At 36.7% G+C, this 20,041-nt stretch overlaps 2 protein-coding genes across 2 annotated transcripts in view; one reads left to right on the top strand and one right to left on the bottom strand.

Annotated features, from left to right (window-relative positions):
- The window catches only part of LOC124612298 (endoplasmic reticulum metallopeptidase 1-like), a 474,311-nt gene that overhangs the window by 142,731 nt on the left and 311,539 nt on the right, over positions 1–20,041 (top strand). The gene's annotated exons all lie outside the window — the stretch shown is intronic.
- Positions 1–20,041, bottom strand: part of LOC124612300 (trimeric intracellular cation channel type 1B.1) — a 57,069-nt gene that overhangs the window by 30,369 nt on the left and 6,659 nt on the right. Inside the window, exons 2-6 of the mRNA XM_047140413.1 lie at positions 13,844–14,000; positions 9,813–9,908; positions 5,450–5,538; positions 3,179–3,266; positions 2,393–2,513 (exon numbers count right to left, since the gene is read on the bottom strand). Coding sequence (XP_046996369.1) covers positions 2,393–2,513; positions 3,179–3,266; positions 5,450–5,538; positions 9,813–9,908; positions 13,844–14,000 — 551 coding nt within the window. The remainder of the gene's footprint in view (positions 1–2,392; positions 2,514–3,178; positions 3,267–5,449; positions 5,539–9,812; positions 9,909–13,843; positions 14,001–20,041) is intronic.

The raw sequence follows: 20,041 nt of genomic DNA, 5'->3' as shown, positions 1-20,041 counted from the left end.
GCAGAGTAATCATGTACATGTAGATTGCCAGTCCATGTGCTAGACACCTTTGCCATGGTGCAGATTACAAAAAAACGGCTTCTCAAAAATCCCTCATATGCTAAGCTTGCGCAATACACAGTCATGAAATTACTTCAACTCTTCACTATGGGTATCGTACTCTTAGCTTTAGATAAACCTTATTTCCGACAGTTGATTACATTACAATAGCCCACCAGGACTTACAAAAGTGTACCCCGGTGCACTTGTCAGTCCGAGTCCGATACAGAAATTGCATCAGTCTTCCCCCCCCCATCACAACTCTAGTAAATTATTCATCCTTACATCACCCAATGACTCCCTCCTTTGTCTCACAACATAAATTACATAAACACATATATAAGCTCCAGTGCCTGGTAGAATCCCTATCAGATTCTATACTGAATTTTTGGCTGAGTTGTCCCTCTTCCTACTATATTCTATTATAAATACTCTGAACAAAAATCCCTACCCTGTTCTTGGAAAAAAGCACAGGTCACGCCCATTTTCAGGAAGCATAGCAGAAGTGATCCAATATCCTTGACATCAATTTGTTGTAGGATCTTAGAACATATACTGAGCTCAAACACAATGAGATACCTTGAAAACAATGACCTCCTCCATGCCAACCAGCATGAATTCTGAAAACATCGATTATGTGAAACCCAACTCGCACTTTTCTCGCATGACATACTGAAAGCTTTGGATCAAGGCAACCAAGTAGATGCAGTATTTCTTTACTTCTGAAAAGCACTTGACTCAGTACCACACCTATGCTTGTTATCAAAAGGATGGTCAAGTGAAATTTGTGACAGAATTGAGGACTTTTTGGTAGGGAGGACACAGAGTGTTATCTTGGATAGAGTGTCATCATCAGACATAGAAGAAACTTCAGTGTGTGACAAGCAAACATACTGGGACCATTGCCGTTCATGTTTTATGTTAATGACCTTGCAGACAATTTTAGTAGTAGCCTCAGACTTTTTGTAGATGATGCAGTTATCTATAATGAGGTACTGTCTGAAGGAAGCTGTATAGATATTCAGTCAGACCTTGATAAGGTTTCAAAGTGATGCAAAGACTGGCAGTTTGCTTTAAATGTTAAAAAATGTAAAATAGGCACGCCACAAAATGGGAAAAAAAACATAGTAACCTACAGCCATAGTATCAGCAAGTCACTGTTGGAATCAACCAACTCATACAAATACCTAGGTGTAAAACACTATAAGGATATGAGATTGAATGATCATATAGGTTCTGCCATGGGTAAAGTAGGTGATGGACTTTGCTTTACTGCTAGAATACTGGAGTAGTGCTATCAGCATACGATGGAGATTGCTTACAAATCACTTGTGTGACCATTACTAAAATATTGCTTAAGTGTGTGGGACCTGTACCAAATAGGATTAACAGAGACATTGAATGTACACAGAGAAGGGCAGCATGAATGGACACAGGTTTATTTGATCCATGGTAGAGTGTCACATATATACTGAAGAAATTGAACTGGAAGACTTTTGAAGACAGATGTAGACTATCCAAGAAAGTTTACTAACAAAGTTCCAAGAGCTGGCTTTCAATGGTAACTCTACATACTACAACCCTCTGTGTACTGCAACAATATTATGAAAAGGATAGTTGCTACTCACCATATAGCAGAGTCACAGAAAGACACAACAAAAAGACGGCGCGCGCGCACACACACACACACACACACACACACACACACACACGGATCATGAGGATAAGATTAGAATAATTACAGTGTGCACAGAGGCATTCAAACAATTATTCTTCCTGTGATCTATATGTGAATGGAATGGGAAGAAACCCTAATAACTGGTACAATGGGATGTACTTAGCAGAGTATAGATATAGATGGAGGGGATAACATAGTCACTCCGAAAGGCAAGATTAAAAAGAAATCAGTCAGTTTTATATGTTAACAGATTCTCTTTTCAAGGCTCAAAATATCATCACATCCTATCACCAAAGAATTCAGAAACTCTCATGTGTCCAGTGAACAGTCTCTGTAAATGGGTACTGTGACAAATATTTTCCCACTGAGTTTCTCTCTTTTCCCACTCAAAATTGAGGGCATAGCTTATATCTGGGGAAGTGTGGTAATTTACAGAAACTTAAAGCAGTGTCAAGATGTGGATTTTACACTCAATATTTCCAAGTACAACATAATAGCAGAGAAAAAAAGGTGTAAAAGGTGAAAGTATAATCATTTGTTGTGAAAGATCAATGGCAGCGGATGGAATGCGTAAAATTCAAACACAAGCAATTTAGTGCCCTTTTATTTCTGCTGTGCTGTTTGTCAAATTAGATTGTTATCAAAAACAAATATTATTTGTATTTCATTACTAACCTTAAAGTAAACAAAGAAGATTACAATTCCAAAGTAAACAAGTGCATGTGGAGCTGAAATTATGTCCGTCTTTTTGTCCAATACGAAGATGACTGATGCCACTATGCATGCTTTTGTTGGGCTGTAAAAAAGAAAAAGAAAACATGAAGGGGTATATCAGTAACAGCTGAAAAATATTATGTTCAAGCAACCAATATATATTTGTGCTTGTTTGAGTGGAGAACTTTAGAACTACGGACAATATCACTGAAGATGTCTGCACAGAAATTCGAAGTTAGTTTTTCTTACTACTAGGTCAACAATTTACTGTTGAATATAGGAGAACTAACAGCACAGATCAAATAAAAATAGCTTTTTCACTTCACTTCTATATCGTAGTGTTTGCTGAAAATGATACATGAAGGTAAAGCATAAAAATTAATATAATTTTATATTACATATTTATCATCAAAAAACTACTACATGAAATTAGCATCATTTATTTAGAGAATGTACCACAAAGTTCATAAAAAACAAACTAATTCTTTTTTTTTCATTTTTATTAACTAGACGTAAATAAGTATTTTGTTAACAGGTTTCAGAATATTACCAAAGCAGCAATAAATATTCACAAATTTCCAGATCACTAACAACTTTGTGGACTTGATCAATTCCATTGCAAATAGAAAGTAGTGGCAGTAGCATACTTTCAGAATTTTACTGTTGAATTTTAAGAAGTTTTAAATTCGGAAAAACGAATTATTTAAAAAATTAACAGTTAATCGTAACAACAGAACTAATACTTACAAACTTGGTTGCATGAATTCCATAGCTGTTGGTGTCCACACTCCTCTAATGAGGCGTTCAAAGAGTTTTGTAAATCCTGCTCCATTTCCTATAAAATAATAAAAAAGTGTCGCTAAACTGTCATATAGGAAACCATTTCCATTTATTCAGGTCAAAAATAAAGTGATTTTCAAAGAAAATGTACAAAATGAAATTCACTAGTGTTCATGAAAATTATAACATCAAAACAGACGGTATTCGACTGAAACAAACATATATTTCCTCTAACTTTGGCAACTGAATTTAGTGTGAAGTTCTACATTGAAATTTCAGCCTCTAAGCACTGAAGTGTGGAATTAAACAGGACCTGAATATGGTCATGCTAAAACTTCCTTCCTTCAGTTTGTACATGGGTGCACAAAGATTCAACAGTAGTTGCACAAGGACCATGACTAACAAGTTGCTGACCAACCATAGTCCACACAATTTCATGGGTAACGTGCCAATGTGCAGTATCAAGAGTGGACTAATCCATTGTCTTTTAATGAAGGTTGCAAACTTTATACCACCTGCTGCGTACAAAGTCCTGTTGAAATTTGTGGTGTGGAGTTGCCTGCAGGGCAGGCAGTATTTGGGGTCTAAAATAGCCTCTGTATAGTGTCTGTTGTCCAGACCATCCTCAATAAATAACAGTCAATATTACATGTTGAATCCAACATAGCATCATACCACTAAACATGGCATTTTTCCACGTGTTACTGAACAACGCTGCCATCACTCCAGGACAAATTGGAGGTAGAGCTATCAAGAAACACTACGTCTTGCAGTTCAAGATGTCAGGGACGACATTTACATACCCTTGCAGTCTGAGGATTGGGTGGTTTTTGGACAATGGAAGTCAACACTAATGCAGGCCACAGAAGACAGTATCAAACAGCTGACACAAAAGCTGATACTCATTTCAGTCCTCTAAATGTTGAGACAACACTATGAATTAAACTTTACAGTCTATTGAAGCCATGCAGACAAGATGGGAGTCATCCTGTGCTGTGATCATGGAACAAGCTACAGTACTTGGTCATCACTGCATATAACCTTATTTTATTCACTAATTTCTCACGCATTTTATTTTTACAATAACATGTCTTAAAGGTGCTGAAATGTTATGACAAATCCATTTCTTTGAAACAAATCATTATACACATTCAAACCTTTCAACCTCCGAGAGTTATACAGTTTACACTTGTTTTATTGTTTTCATTCAACCGATTGCTCTCCAGTGCCTGCAGTCAGCACTAGGTGTAACACTGACGCCTCCTGAAGGAGATGGTTGGTTTGTGCTTACACTTCTCTGCGGTCAAAATGACTTAGTGTTTTACATATCATAAAAGTCGTGATTCACCGATAACTGCAATTTTCACAGATGCTGGTGTAATATAGACTTGATATCTGATGTGATAAATGCCAAGGTGGAACACGATTCAGAGACCATATCAAATTGTAGGTCCCATTACAACTAGCTGGGCAAGTTAACCAACTCCTGCTTTGAAGACAACTTTCCATCATTATAAAAACTGAAACTGAGTTCAATGAAAACTGGGTAACTTCAATAAAAAGTTAATATGATTAAAGTATTTGTGTGACCATCTTATCTCAAAGCATCAGAAGAGGTAAAAAAAAAAACACATTAGCTATTCCAACAACATTACTGTGTACAATGAACGCAGAAGTTGGCATAAAAATGGAAGCAACTCAAAATGTCGTTTAAGAAGCTCCAGGCCATACTATTTGAGAAAAATTGAGTAGTTCTACAGCTACTTCCATGCTGCCCAGATAACACAACTAACTGTATTAATAAGTAAAAGTCAAGTCGATGGCTGTTTGCCTGGGGGGGCTCAGCCACCTAGCTGGAAAGGATTTTCTTCTGCCACACAATTGGTCCCTTTTCATGTGGATATGAGATAGTTGTGTCTTTTATGTTATGAGTGTAACGGAACTATGTATAATGTGGTGTTATGTTTCTGTTGGATGATGATGATCAAACCTGCTGCCGGCATATAGCATACCCTTCTCAAATATCACCACTAAGACCATCAGGCTTAATGTTCCCATAATATTAAATTATGCTATGACATGAACGGAAGGAGACTAGTGATTGTCTTCTTCTTACAATTCATTTAAAATCTTCTCACATTCATGAACACACATACTACTAGTATTAATTTTCTCTCTCTCAGAAGAACAGTGAGATCTTTGGTATATTAACTTCCTATGTTACATTGTTGTACTCACCTTTCAATGTCCCAATAAGGATCATTATGATATATGCATTTGGGTACAGTTTGGCAGCATGTGTGACCCCATCATGTACTTTTTTACACCTGGAATGAAATATATTTTGTTATTTACCAAAATTTCATTGTCTCAGACAAGTGACTAAGTAAAGTAAATAAAGTATTTGTTGATGGTTAGTGAAATTACAAATTACATCCCAGATTAAGCATGATTATTTTCAGTATAGCAAAGTCACAACTCTGAAAGCAGATACCAGTGAAGAGACTACATGGATCACATTAATCTACTTGATAAAATAGATCTACAGACAGATTAATGAAGACAACATAAATGTGTGTGTGTGTGTGTGTTGTTATGTTGGAGTAATTCTGCTTAAAAGACCAAGCAGTTGTAAGCATCCCACTTACATCATGAATGGACACCATTTAGTTCCAGTATGATGGATGTTGAGAAATTATGAATAAAGTTTGAACGCATCGTAAATTGCACGCTGAAGACATATGTGCCAAGTAAGTGGGTTAAGGATGGGGATGATGATGATGATGATGTAGAAGCACACCTCTGAATTGCTTCGATGTCTTTCTCTAATCTGACTTGGTGGGAATCCCACACATTCAAGCAGCACTCACGAATGGGTCACACTATTGTTCTATATGTGCTCTCCTTTATAGATGAGATCGACTTCCTTAAACTACTACCAATAAATCAAAGTCAACCATTCACCAATTTTACTACTGTCCTTACATGCTCGTTCCATTTTGTATCACTTTGCAAAGTTATACCTGAATATTTAATCAACATAACCATTGAACAGCACAATAATAATCCTGTATTTGAACATTATGGGATTGTTTCTCCTACTCTTCTGCATTTACTTACTTTTTTATACATTTAGAGCAAGCTTCCATTCATCATACCAACTAGAAACTCTGTCTAAATCATCTTGTGTCCTACAGTCACTCAACTACTACACTTTCCCATATAACTCAGAGCCATCAGCATACAGCCACAGATTGTTGCCCATAGAGAACTAGAAGAGTACTTTTATGCTTCTCTGGGGTTCATGTGATGCCTTTCTCTGTGATTAACACTAGCTGTCGAGGACAACATACTGGGTTTTATTACTTCAGAAGTCTTCAAGCCACTCACATATCTGGGAAACTAATCAATATGCCCAGACCTTTACTAACAGTCTCCATTGTGACACCTTCCAAAAATCTAATTATATGGAATATACCTGTTGCCCTTATTCTGTGGTTTGCAAGATTCATATCAGAAAAGTGCACAATGAGTTTCACAAGAGCAATGCTTTCTAAATCCATGCTGATTTCTGGACAGAAGTTCTTCTGCCTCAAAGAAATTTCTTATTTTCAAACTCAGAATATTTTCAAGAATTCTGCTGCAAACTCATGTTACGGATATTGATTAGAAATTTTGCAGTTCTGTTTTTCATCCTTCTCATTAACAAGAGTCACCTCCACTTTGTAATAATTGCTTGCAGCCTTGAGCTATGTGTGTGATTCATGATAATTGGAAGCCAAGTCAAGGGGCCAGTGCTGTAGAGTTCTCTTTGTAAAACCAAATTGGGATTCTGTCCAGAGCTGGCGACTTATTTGTCTTCAATTCTTTCAGGTGCTTCTCTACACCAGGGATGCCCATGACTATGTGCTCCATATGGGAGTATGCTTGTAGGATCCTTCTATGTGAATGGTTCCTTAAACACAAACTTTAAAAGTTCAGCTTTACTTTTGCTGTCTTCAGTTGCCACAACAGACTAGTTGATGATTCACTGAATAGCAGCCTTCGACATGCTTAGTGATTTTACATAGGACCAGAATTGTCTCAGATTCTCAGCAGGATTTTTCACTAAAGTTGTTCTACACTTCGTAAATTGATCTTTTTACAGACATGTGATCTTCTACAACATTTACCTCTTTGCATTTGCATATTATTTTTTAAACCGTGTCCAACAGTCTCTGGTTCCTCAGCATTTTCTGAACTTGGTTATTAAATTGTGGTGGGTCTTTTCCACCCGTGGTGTTGTCTGCCAATGTCCCATCCCGTCGCACCCCATCGTCTCACTTTGTGACCGATACATCATGCATCAGTGGGAGACTGAATGATTGAAGATGTCAGAAAACAAACTGCGGTCATTCAAATTGACCACATAGGCATGGCGGACTTCATGTCAGCCTCACTCCTGGAAGGAGTTTGTTCTTACCATGCTTTGCATCGGACATAGTATTTTAACACATGGCTTCCTCCTCGGGCAGGTGGTGGTTTGAGTGTGGCACTTTCAGTTCAGCATATTTTGGCAATGTGTGTCTTATACACTGGTATCGGGGCAGTCCTCAATCTCGATGGAGATCTGCCCACCGTCCTTGTCAATACTGATTCCAGTGTTACAAGAGTGGCGACATTTTTTACGTGGTCAGGCCTCATCCCTAAATTGGTGCAGAAGGTAGCCAGACTTTAATGCATTATAAACTGCTCTGCATGTGGGGACAGCCTTCCTCCCCGCCCATGAGATTGGCATGTTAACTTTTTGTAGGGGCACTGATGACCATGATGTTGAGTGCCCCAGTAGGTTCAATCAACACCCAAGTATTACAGAGATGTTTTGTGAATTCAAATGGGAATCCCTGGAGAGAAGATGATGCTCTTTTCACGAAACACTTCTGAGAAAATTTAGCGAACCAGCATTTTAAGCCGACTGTAGAATGATTCTACCGCCATCAACATACCAAGCACATAAGGGCCACGAGGATAAAATAAGACAAATCAGGGCTCATACAGAAGTATACAGACAGTTATTTTTCCCTTGCAAGTGGAACGGGAAAGAAAAAGACCGATAGAGGAACAAGATACCTTATGCCATGTACCACTGTGGTACATGTATGTAGATATAATACACACTGCTTGTAGTCAGTTACTAAATTCATGTGTTAAATACACATAAATTTGAATACAAAGTGACTCGTTCCTAAACCATTAGCTGTGAATGTACTAATTCTATTTAAAAGAAAATGATTTGTCAGTTTATCATTCTGTGCTATCAGTTTCCACAGTTCTTATTTAGTTTCTGTGTCAGATTCATATATTTAAGTGGACTATCATATAAACTGTGTGTGATATTAAGTCATTAATTAAAAATCACTAATCTAATGAAAAAAACTTTATACACTGAAATAAGCAAGTAAAACTGAGACTTTTATCTATGAATAAATGAATAATTTAATTTAGTGTCAGCATGACAGAGACTGTTACTATTTCAAAATCACCAGAAAATCAGACGCATTTGAAGCACTCTTCATCTGACACTTTTGCATAGTTTCACAATGAGAAAATTAAAGAATACTGTTTGGCTCTTGGTGTCTTACTCAATAAAAAAGTAACGGTTAGATACTTTTAAAAGAGGACACACAAATAAACAAACAAACAAAACAATATAGTCCACATACTTCAAATCCCAAATTTTGCTAGTTTTCTATATGTTAAGAACTGTGCTGCACTTTACTAACAAATCTCAGTTAACATACTAATGTTCTGTGGCACAGTCGAAATGTATTGTTTGGCTATCTTCTCCTGTCAAGTATTTTATGTCTATTGAACATGCCAAATAATTTACAAATTGCATTAATTTATTTCCAGTTCAGGTGATGATTAACAGATTAACTTGTACTATGAAGTACAAATTATCTACCTTCGTAAGATCTCTGCTGATGTCCGATTTCAACCATGAGACAACAAGGAAAACCCTGAAACTGTTGTAAGCTATTGCCTTACACTGTATTACATTAAATAATTTTACGGCTGTTACTAAATGTAAATATTTATTTGTATTCTGCAGATAAGCTTTTGACAATGTTAACTGAAATACATTCTTTGAAATCCCAGATGTGACAAGGATAAAATAAAGTAAACAAATGATTATCTACAACTTGTATAGAACTCTGACAGCAGTTATAAGAGTCAAAGGACATCAAACACAGGCAGTAGTAGAAGAGAGAGTTAGAGGGGAGTGTACCCTATATACCCCATGTGGTACTCAATCTGTACATTGAGCAGACAGCGAGGAAATAGAGGAGAAATGTTGTTAAGAGATGGGATAGATCGATGGGGAAGAGCCAAGAATCAATAACAATGCAGATGAAGGGACTTGCAGATGAAGGGACTTGCAGATGATAGAATAGTGTGGAGATTTGCATCAACCCAGTCTTTGGATTCAAGACCACAACGATAATGGTCCCCAGAGCTATTGCCTTTATTTTTAGCATGATATACATTTGCATTTAACCTTAACATTATACGTATATTTCAATTTGTAAAGTTTCTGGTCATCAAGGTGAAAGAAACTTACCTATAAATTTCCTTCATAGCTGCACAGATTAGCTTCACAGGCAAGAACTTGACTGCTTTGTACCCAATATCAAAAGGTGTATAGAATACAATGTACCTGAAAAAGTGCAAGAATTAATATAATTTCTTCAGTTTCCGAGCTAGTCCACATAATTATTTCTATGGTCTATTTATAACATTAAGGTGTGTTTCCCCTCTCCCAGCAAGAACTGAACCAATAAGCGTAAACAGAGTTATTTATTGTTAAAACACACTAATCCTTAATTATCATAAAAAAATGATAACATGAAAATTATGAATATCGCACTTCACAGAAAAAAGATGAAGTCGCTTGCTTGCACTAGAAATGTACAAATGCTTAAAACGAAAAGAAAAAAGAAAGAAGTCTGTGACTTTTGTGATATTTTCACCCATATCCCTGTTGTTTTATCACTTGCTCATTCCTACTGATCCTATTAAATTATTTTTTGTTCCTTCCAATTGACGGCATCTGCCCTTTTTTCCTCTTCATTGTTCTCACATTCATTATGAAACCTTTTGCTGATGAGCAAAGTCCTCTAATCTTGTATTCATTTCTTTCTTAAGTATGCAAATTCCTTTTTCCAGTGCCTTGTTTTGGTTTTGTATATTTCATTACCTGTTTCAGAGGTAACTGCAGTGGCTACCAAATACAAAGCAACAGTTGTGTGTTAGTTTTCTACTAAACTGGTGTACCAGTAATACTCATCGTAAGGCAAAATCAAACCGTTCAGCTTAACATTTATCTCCATAAATGTAAAACAGTTTGTAAGTAGATGACTGAAATTTCTTATCTCAGCAGTTTGTTGACGTGTTATACACTTCAACGGAAATAACAGTGATCAAATATCAGGCAGCAGCAAGCCAGAAATGCATTAGTGAGTCGTGTGATGCAGTGGGTAACATAATGATCTCTACTAGACAAGAGTGGGATTTTTTCTAATCATTCTGATGCAATGTTTTCATTTTTTATAAACCACTTAAAATTTATGCCATAATGGTTCTTTAAACAACGGCATCAAGAATTCATTCTTTCATCCTAGTCAAACTCAGGAAGTTCTTGGTCTATCAAAACTTCATTATTGGTGGGAAAACCTCCAGTCTTCCTTCTTTGTAGATATGTCTCAGATGTGTGACTGGAGATTTAAGTTAGAAGTTAGTTTATCCAATGAAATACAAGAAAAGTCAGTTCATGCAGGGTAAATAATAGAATACATCTATAACAGATTGTCACCAGGAGTAATATTTGAAATGTACCATGGTTATGAGTATAACTGGGAAGATGATACATGTCAAGACACCAACAATTTGTCTAGGGTGAAATACAAGGTCCACTGCATGAGTTGCATTGGGACAGGGCTTGTGCTGCAACTGATCATATGATAAGTCACTTCACTTGCTTTTGTGTTTTGCCGCTAAATTGTGGATGTCAAATTATCCCACCTTTTTTGTTCCATTACTGCTTGGAAGTCCAACTCATCACCATCATTACCCATTTTTTTCAAATTTTCATCAGATCCTCCCCAGCTAGAATCACTGTTGCATTTGTTAGTTCATCTTAGTTTGATTTATTCTTGTCACATGTAGTATCTGCTGCTCTTAATGTCTCTTTTTTATTGTTAGAATTATTGTAGCAGATCTGTCTACATCAATTCAAAAAATGACCATTCACAGCTAGCTAAAGCTGTTATCAAAATTGCATGAGCTCATGTTGAATTTTCTTACTATTCTACATCTGGAGACCATCTCCCACAAAAAAAATGAATGTATATGCAGTTCAGCTTCCCTGGAAAACATAGGTACACATAGACCCTTACACAGTTCGAAAAAAAAAAGTGGAACCAAATTAAATACAGTTTGGAGTTTGTGTAACAAGAACAGCTACATTACACCTCAGAAAAACCCATTTTTAAAGACAGTTCCGAAAGAATTTTCCAAGTGGTCCTGAGCAGCTATATACAACAGAGAAGATGGATAGTTTCCAATCAGACTCCGATTTATAAAATGACGATATTTTCACCATGTGACTGACTAAGGTATGATATTTTATTTCATTATTGATTTTGACCTACAGCCATTTTCGGGTAGTTCTGCAATATCTTGACACATTAAAGCTGTACATGAAATTAGAAATTAAAATCCAATTAAAACACTTTGTGATGTTTGAATACTAATTCTTTTATTAATTTTTGAGCCCACATCTCGTGGTCGTGCGGTAGCGTTCTTGCTTCCCACGCTCGGGTTCGATTCCCGGCGGGGTCAGGGATTTTCTCTGCCTCGTGATGGCTGGGTTTTGTGTGCTGTCCTTAGGTTAGTTAGGTTTAAGTAGTTCTAAGTTCTAGGGGACTGATGACCATAGATGTTAAGTCCCATAGTGCTCAGAGCCATTTGAACCATTAATTTTTGATAGTATTGTAGAACCATTTGAAAGTGACTGTAGGCTGAAATAAATACTAGAATTAACTGATTATCATATCTTAGAGAGTCAGTTTGTTTAATATGTGTATATTTTTCTCATACTTTAATCTTATAGTCTGTAATATAGAAAATTTGGACCTGTTACCCAAAATGAATGATAGAAATGAAAATAAGCAGATTTCTTCTCTGTTCCTTTTCTTGCCCCACTGTGCTATTCTGGCCTCTTTGGTTGCCTCAAGAGCTCATTATAATAACAGATTAATGTGAAATGTGAATTATTCATCTCGTTACATACAATCTTCAAATCATATGATTTGATTTATAGGAAACGTGTCAAGATTTGCAATAAGAAACATTTTTAAAAGAAATGTAAACAATAATATACATAAACTGGAAAGAATAATGGTTTTAATATTATTAATAATACATTTGCTGTTGCCTGACATAAGTTTATTTGTTAAATTTGGCTTGTGCGCAACATATTGCGGGAAATAACTCTGCTCATCGGATACATTTTTTAAAATTTGATGCACATGATAACAAATTTATGCTTGTCATTTTTGAGAGGCTTCATATTTATTCCATCAAATGCAATAAAAACGAAGCAGAAAAGCACTTCTTAATGGAAATTATTTCACACAATGCGTTGTGCAGTATTAGTTAAACAATTAAAAATCTTTAGTGATAGCACAATTGTTTTTACAACAAAAACAAAAAAAAAAAATTGACTTTCACAGGTTGCACAACAATTTCATAACAAATAAAAATAAATAAGAATATTCGTTAATTTTCTCTGTAACAAGAGCTGAAAATAATACTATAAGGGGCAGTCAAAAGCAAACGAGACACATGGGAAAAAAGTAAGTAAAGTGCTTATAATTTCAAAAGTAATTGCCATACCGTTAAAACATTTATCCCATTGTGAGACAAGTTGGTCAATGCCTTCATGGAAAACTGTTTACGGTTGTCTACGGAAACATGATTGTACTCAAATTTGCTTGAAAGAAATAGACAGCCTCAAATGTCTTTCTTTAGGCCTTCAAAAACATGGAAATTGCATTGGGAGAGATTGGGATTGTATGCAGGATGTGCAATGGCTTCTCGGCGAACTTTCTGCAGCATACATGAAACAATTTTGGCAACATGTGGGTGGGCACTTTGTTAGTAGGTTGTTTTGACTATACTACTGGGAAGCCCTTACAGATTCTCCATACAGTCCCAACCCCCATGCAATTTCCGTATTTTTGGGGCCCTCAAGCTAGACATTAATGGCTGTCAATTTGCTTCAGACGAAGAGGATCACAGATGGGTAAAGTCATGGTTCCACAGGCAACCGTGAAAATTTTTCCATGAAAACATTGTTCTTCTTGTCTCACCATGGAATATCTGCATTAATAGTTATGGCTATTACTTTTGAAATAATAAACAGTTTATTTACTTTCCCCCATCTCATTTCCATTTGACTGTCCCTTATAAAATAAATAAATAAAAATTTAAAAAATGTGTGTTGCAGGTGGTGTGGTCTTTCAGCTGAATTACTTTTCACTTTATAGAAACAGCAATAATAATAAAAAACATAAAAATAAAAATGCATACCAAACAACTGTGGCTACAACAACTTGAGGAGTGTTTTTTAGAGGGGCGAGGATGGGCTCTCCTAGAAGACCATTACAGAGCATTCCGCCAGCAAATACTACAAGCATAGTTGACAGCCAGCAAGACATTGGATGTTTCCGTGAAAAGGCATGTGCACCTGTAACAAAAATTTGTGAGATAAGACTCTTTGTGAAAATGTTTAGTATTTGACAAATGGTAACCCAAACTTCATTATGCAATAAAATAGATAGTTTCAAGGTGTTTATGTATTTTAGAGAGTATTTCAATTAACATGCTGTGTAAAATTTAACAACAAAAACAATGAATTTTTGACAGTAAGTCTTTCCTTCTCATCCCGTCTGCTAAGCCTCCCCAGACCCACGGTTCCGGGTGACGTCTGAAACCTACCCCTTATCCAAGACCTCTCCAATCTTTTTCCTTCACTACTCTTCCTTCCCCCTCAACTCTTCTGCCTGAAGAAGGAACCACTGGCTCCAAAAGCTTGCTTAATTATAACATTTTATGTGCGTGTTCTGCCACCACTTGATGAGTACATTTTTATTCACCCAATTACATTATATTGTGTAAAATTTAAGATATTCTACATGCACCCAAATACCAGATACATCGTAATATACATGTTGTGAAGGTAGCTTGTTATGACACAAAAATTTTCAGTCAAAAATATTTGATACAGCCTCTATTTCACATGGCGAAGAGACAGAGCATAAAAATCCAATAAAAATGGCATAAACAATGACACAAAAGATAGACATGTGGGCTGATAGCAGAAAAAGAATAGCAATAATTTGTAGATCTCCAGATAGTGCCTGGGAAAAAATTGCATAGCATAATAAACTAATATATCAAACTTCCATGTATACTAAATATCCTCTCATGAGGAAAAGTCTAGTTACTTCTGTACCTTCAACTTATCAACTTTTCAAAATTATGTCTTATGACGATGATGCTGTGACAGCATATCCTGACGGTTCAACAAACATCAGAAGCCCCATCATCTCTCTCTCTCTCTCTCTCTCTCTCTCTCTCTCTCTCTCTCTCTCTCATTTGTTGACTGTACCATACATGATATGACTATTTGTATACTTCAAGCTCTGCATTGCTTATTGTTGTGTATATCATAAACCCTAAGGTTGGTTTGATGCAGTTCACAGTAGCATGCCGCCTATCCTCTTCCTTGAAGCAAAATTGCTGCCTCCCTCATCTTTGCTGATCTGCTTTATCATGTCCAGCCCTGCCTCTGTGATTCTTTAGTTCCACTATCTCTTCAACTACTGTTTTCAGAAATGACTCGTGTTGTAATTAGTGTGTCCACCCATCCCATCTCTTTATAGGAAGTAAAAATGCATGCAGCTAAAACAGCTGCTTTAAATTACAACATTAACTTAATTTTAACTGATTTTCATATGCAGATTGTAACGTATAAAGATATTCTAAATTTACTCCTAAGCATTGGCAGATGAAATTTTCTGTTTCCGGCTGATCAAAATTGAAATATAACAAATGAAGGGTTAAATATTTACTGTGGTAACATTTGAAATTCCTTAATAATATTTTATGATTTATACAAAAAAAGGCCTGAAAGAAGTTGGGACTTCACTTATTAGCATTTGGAGAAAATGTATCTGCCAGTAAAGTGTCTGCAAAATGTTCTCTTATTCTGAGAGAGGAAAAGAAAAACCTTGCATTTTTACCATACTGCATTAATATTGGTCATTAAATGGATGCAGAGACGAAAATCGCCGTTTTCTGCAGGTATTAAGAGGGAGGTGACATCGATAATGTTAACTTATAAATAATGGAAGAAGTGAGAGTCTCTACACAGCAGTGGCGTAGCGAGGGGAGAAGGAGGGCAAAGGATTCTATCATGCCCCAGTGCCATGTGCAGAAGGTTGCCGAATGGTCTTTAAGACAGACAAGATTTTTCAGAAAATGCTATACACTATATTAATACATGTGTTTCTAGAGAAGAGGTGCCAATAAAGTGTAGTGTTGTACCCTGGCTACTGAGGAGGTGGGGGCAGGGGTACCAATAAAGTGATGTGCCTTGGGTACCAATGGAGCAGAGGGCCCCAATAAAGTGTTTTGCCCCACATCAGTTATGTTCACTACGCCATTCCACTTCCTCTTAGAATAATCTTAAACTGAAAAGATCTGTTTAACCACAACAAATCTGTTAACAAAAGAATAGATGCATCAGTTTTTTTCCTACTACAATCACTTGTCACATACTTTACTGTGACAAAGACGCCTCAGTAAAAGTACATGAATATTATCAGCTCTTTTTTGCTTAGAAGGTAAAAATATACTGAACTACTATTTTACCCATGTCAAAGAGTACAGCACCTGAAAATGATACTGGTTGCAAATGTGAAGACACAAACTTGTGTGTAATAGTGCCCTTATACTTCTGATTTTTGTTTTCCGGTTGTTTGTTACATGTAAAGAGTATTCACTGGATAAAAAAAACACCTGAGACAAATTGTTTACAGGGCTCTACTGTATGTTATGCAGGCTGTGGACCTCTCGATCTCACGTCTTCATTTCAGAAACTATGTACACATTAAAACCACAACCGAACACTACCTTCTAGCACTTCAATATGCACCATCCCTTTCACTCTCCCATTTTCTACAGTGTTATTCGACAGGAACAATATATCTGCTTTCTTGGTCTCCCTCTAACCTCTTTTTTGTATATATGTTCCCTGTAGACACCGTACTCTGAAGGAAATTCATGTATACATGTATTGTGTATGTTACTGACATGTAGAAACCATGAATTCAGTTTCACAAGAATTATTTCCATTTGGTACATACTGACAGTGAACATTAAAATAAATACTGCAGTTGATGGAAAACAGGATGTTATTTAAGAAAGTCAATAAGAAAGTAATCTCAAAACAAATACAATTGTGCCATGTCAGCATATTCAAATCAAAGCTCACTCAGCATTGACTACATTGAAGCACAATATTACTTTCAGTATTGACTCTGATTTGGGGGCCTAAAATGAAATCCTCCCTTCCTTCCTTTCCTTGGCCCTTTTCCAGCCAATGGCAGATCAAGATTGGTATTGTACTTTCTCAGTTCTGAGGAGAACCAACTCTACCTGTATGTAGGTTACTGATAAATGGGGTCACCACTGTCAAAGGTGTTTTAAAACTACTGCCAGCACTAACCTGAGAAGGAATCCACATACCCCTTGTACTGTGTCTAGTGCAATCAATGGTCAAATGTGACATTGTTTTTCGAATTGTTTGTGCAGCGTTTATCTTCGGATGTGGGAAATGGCCCAATATTTCCCTCAGTGGATGTGGAAAACCACCTAAAAACCACACATAGGCTGACCAGCACACTGGTCCCAATTGTTAATGCATGAGGCAGATTCAATCCGGGGTTGGGTTGTGTTCTGGAAGCTGGCAGTTTAACACTGTCGACTATTTGTGCAGGCCACTAAAATGAAGTCTTACTCCATAAATAAATCTAATTATGCCCTGAAATGCAAACCATCCCACCAAAAATCTTTCTTAGACTCCCCACAGAATATGTCCATAAGCAAGGAAGGAACGCCTGAGTTTCAAAATTCATCAAATTTGAGCACTAACTATGACGGAGGAGAAAAAGAGAGAAGAGAGCTCAAAGCAATTGCAACTTACTCGTATGTAAGGAACCATTCCATACAGCAGGCGTAATTATCTGTGAAGAAACTACAAAAGGCTGAAATTAGGTTGGCCACATGAGGATTTAAATCTCACTCCTAAGAAACATAAATCCAGTGTATTAACCAACCAACCATTTCAGTTAGGGTTCTATCAGCCACCTAGCTCATATTTGTTAAATTCCCCCTCAACATCATTGAACCATTCCTCCACTTGAATGATAAATTCGCAATGATCCTGGATGCAAACTTTCTCCATGCACTTAGGCATAAGTAACAACTTAATCACCCATAATTCGGAATGGTGACCCTATAAAGTTTACTGCATGGTGATTACAATCATCAAACTAAGATAGAGAATGAATAGTCACTGACCTGCTCTCTCTGGGGCAAGAAAGAATTTCTCATGTTTAAACATTTCTTCTTCTCAACAACAAGAATCTTGGTCGTTCCTCTACTGACACTGCTTTATATACATCTTCTCCTCACACATCTAGGCTTTGCAGACAAGACTCGCATTTTCATTAAACATTTACTAGCCCCCATCTTTATAATTTTTAGGGATGAAAAAATAAGCAGTTTTCCGAAAAAAATTTCAGCATTCACCTGTACTGATTTAAAGATCATCACAGAAAACCAAAACTAAGATTGCCTGATGGAGATTTGAACCCCGTTCCTTCTAACGAATAGTCCAATGTCATGAACATTAAGCAACCTTGCTCAGTTTGAGGAGGGATAGGTAGGAATATAATTAATTAAAACCAACTCTACAAACTTTTTTTTACAGTTCAGGAATATAATCTTTGTTGCTTTCTTTTGAGTTTTCTGGTATTTTTTTTTAAATAAAGTAATCAGTCATACCAAATGAACACAGTCTCTTTCTTGCTTATGGAATAAAAAATCTTAGCAGATCCATACACCAATTTAGTAAATATTTCCAAAAGAGACTTCACTAAATAATGGTACATTTGTAGCATAAACCTTAATTTGTATCTATTTTCTTTGACTCCATTCTTCCTCAGACAACATAACTGCTATTACTGTGGGTTCACAGTAACACTGGCTTCTTTCTAAACAACCCATTTCCCTGGTTACTGGCTCAGATCTCCCAGTATGAGGTTCTCTTGTGGACGTGATGTTTGATGTTCTAGTGGGTAAACCACTAAGATCCAGAGCCGGGTGTCATAAGTTCAATTCCAGTTTGGGGGAGGGGGGGGAGGGTGTATATTTCCTAATTGTAATTCCTCAAGGTTGGCCCCATGCCCACTCAGCCTACTGTGAGAATGAGTACTGGGAATCTCCCCTTGGGGAGAGGGATAAAAGGTGGCTAAAGAGAAGGACATGCTCTCCCCCTCCTAATGCCACGGCGGAACAAAGAATTTACTTTTACCCACTGAACGAACCATAAGCTAAGTATCCTCAAGGAAAATACTAATGTCTCTTCCAGTAACTCCATGAATCTGACAATATATACATTAAATTGCACTTAATGGTGTTGAAGGCTCTTGCATTGCGTGCTGCGGTTAGCAGTTTGTTTCATTGGTCATAGCCACTCAGGTGATAGTACACAGTAGCCAATGAGAATCACTAAATCTAGACTGTAATGACTTGTTTTGGCAGTAGGAGATCTGAATTTAATAGTTTTCTACATGAACGGCATGATACGGTGGTTATTGATTGGGCTATTACGTATTGTGAGGTTGGTCACTGGATTTTGTTTGTATGTCTTGTATCCTATATTTCTCAGATATGACAGAATTTCTTGGGATATTGTTTCATATTCCAATGTGCTGGGATGTGAGTTGGTGGAGCCAACGGATGTGGCAGGAGGAAAACTGGCTGTGGTGACAGACTGACCCGTAGTGTAGCCCAATGATCATTTAGAAAACTTTGTGGGGTATTTTTGAAATGTCCTGATTTCCAAGGTTGTGGATATGCAGGCCTCAATAGTACAGTTTAAAATACACAGAATATTATGTTTTATATGACAACATTCTGCACAATACATTCCATTCTGCCACCGCATAATTTGATACTCAAACATCATGACGACGTTTATGGAACACTATTTCCTCTCTGGTTCCACATCTTGTCTAACCATCCAGGCATCAGTCGTTAGGGGGTAAAAGACTGTTTTACTTAGAAACAAAAAAACACAGTTTTTCAAAGTAAAATAAGACTCGCCTGGTTTCTGCACTTCTACTTCTGCAAGATTATTACAAGAGAGTTCACTCCCTTCTACTCAAAACACAGTTCTTCTTCAGAAAAGTATGACAGTAAAGAACAAACAACTGCTTGATCAAGTCATAGAAGAATGTAATTAGAAATTGTTTATCATTTATTTTAGTAAATTTCTGGGGAAACTGAGCCCCTATGTTGCAGACATAATAAAACATAATGGAGGACAGAGTTTGCGTCAAGTCTTGAGAGACAGAAAATGCAGCAATAATTAGTTTTGATGGGCTTCATTACAGGTATGCTCCAGTATAAACTAAAACTGGTGACGGCAAATATGTT

This window comes from Schistocerca americana, chromosome 4, assembly GCF_021461395.2.
Source record: "Schistocerca americana isolate TAMUIC-IGC-003095 chromosome 4, iqSchAmer2.1, whole genome shotgun sequence".
Taxonomy (NCBI): domain Eukaryota; kingdom Metazoa; phylum Arthropoda; class Insecta; order Orthoptera; family Acrididae; genus Schistocerca; species Schistocerca americana.
Note: the sequence above shows the minus strand (reverse complement) of the source record. Positions and strands in the feature narration are given on the sequence as shown.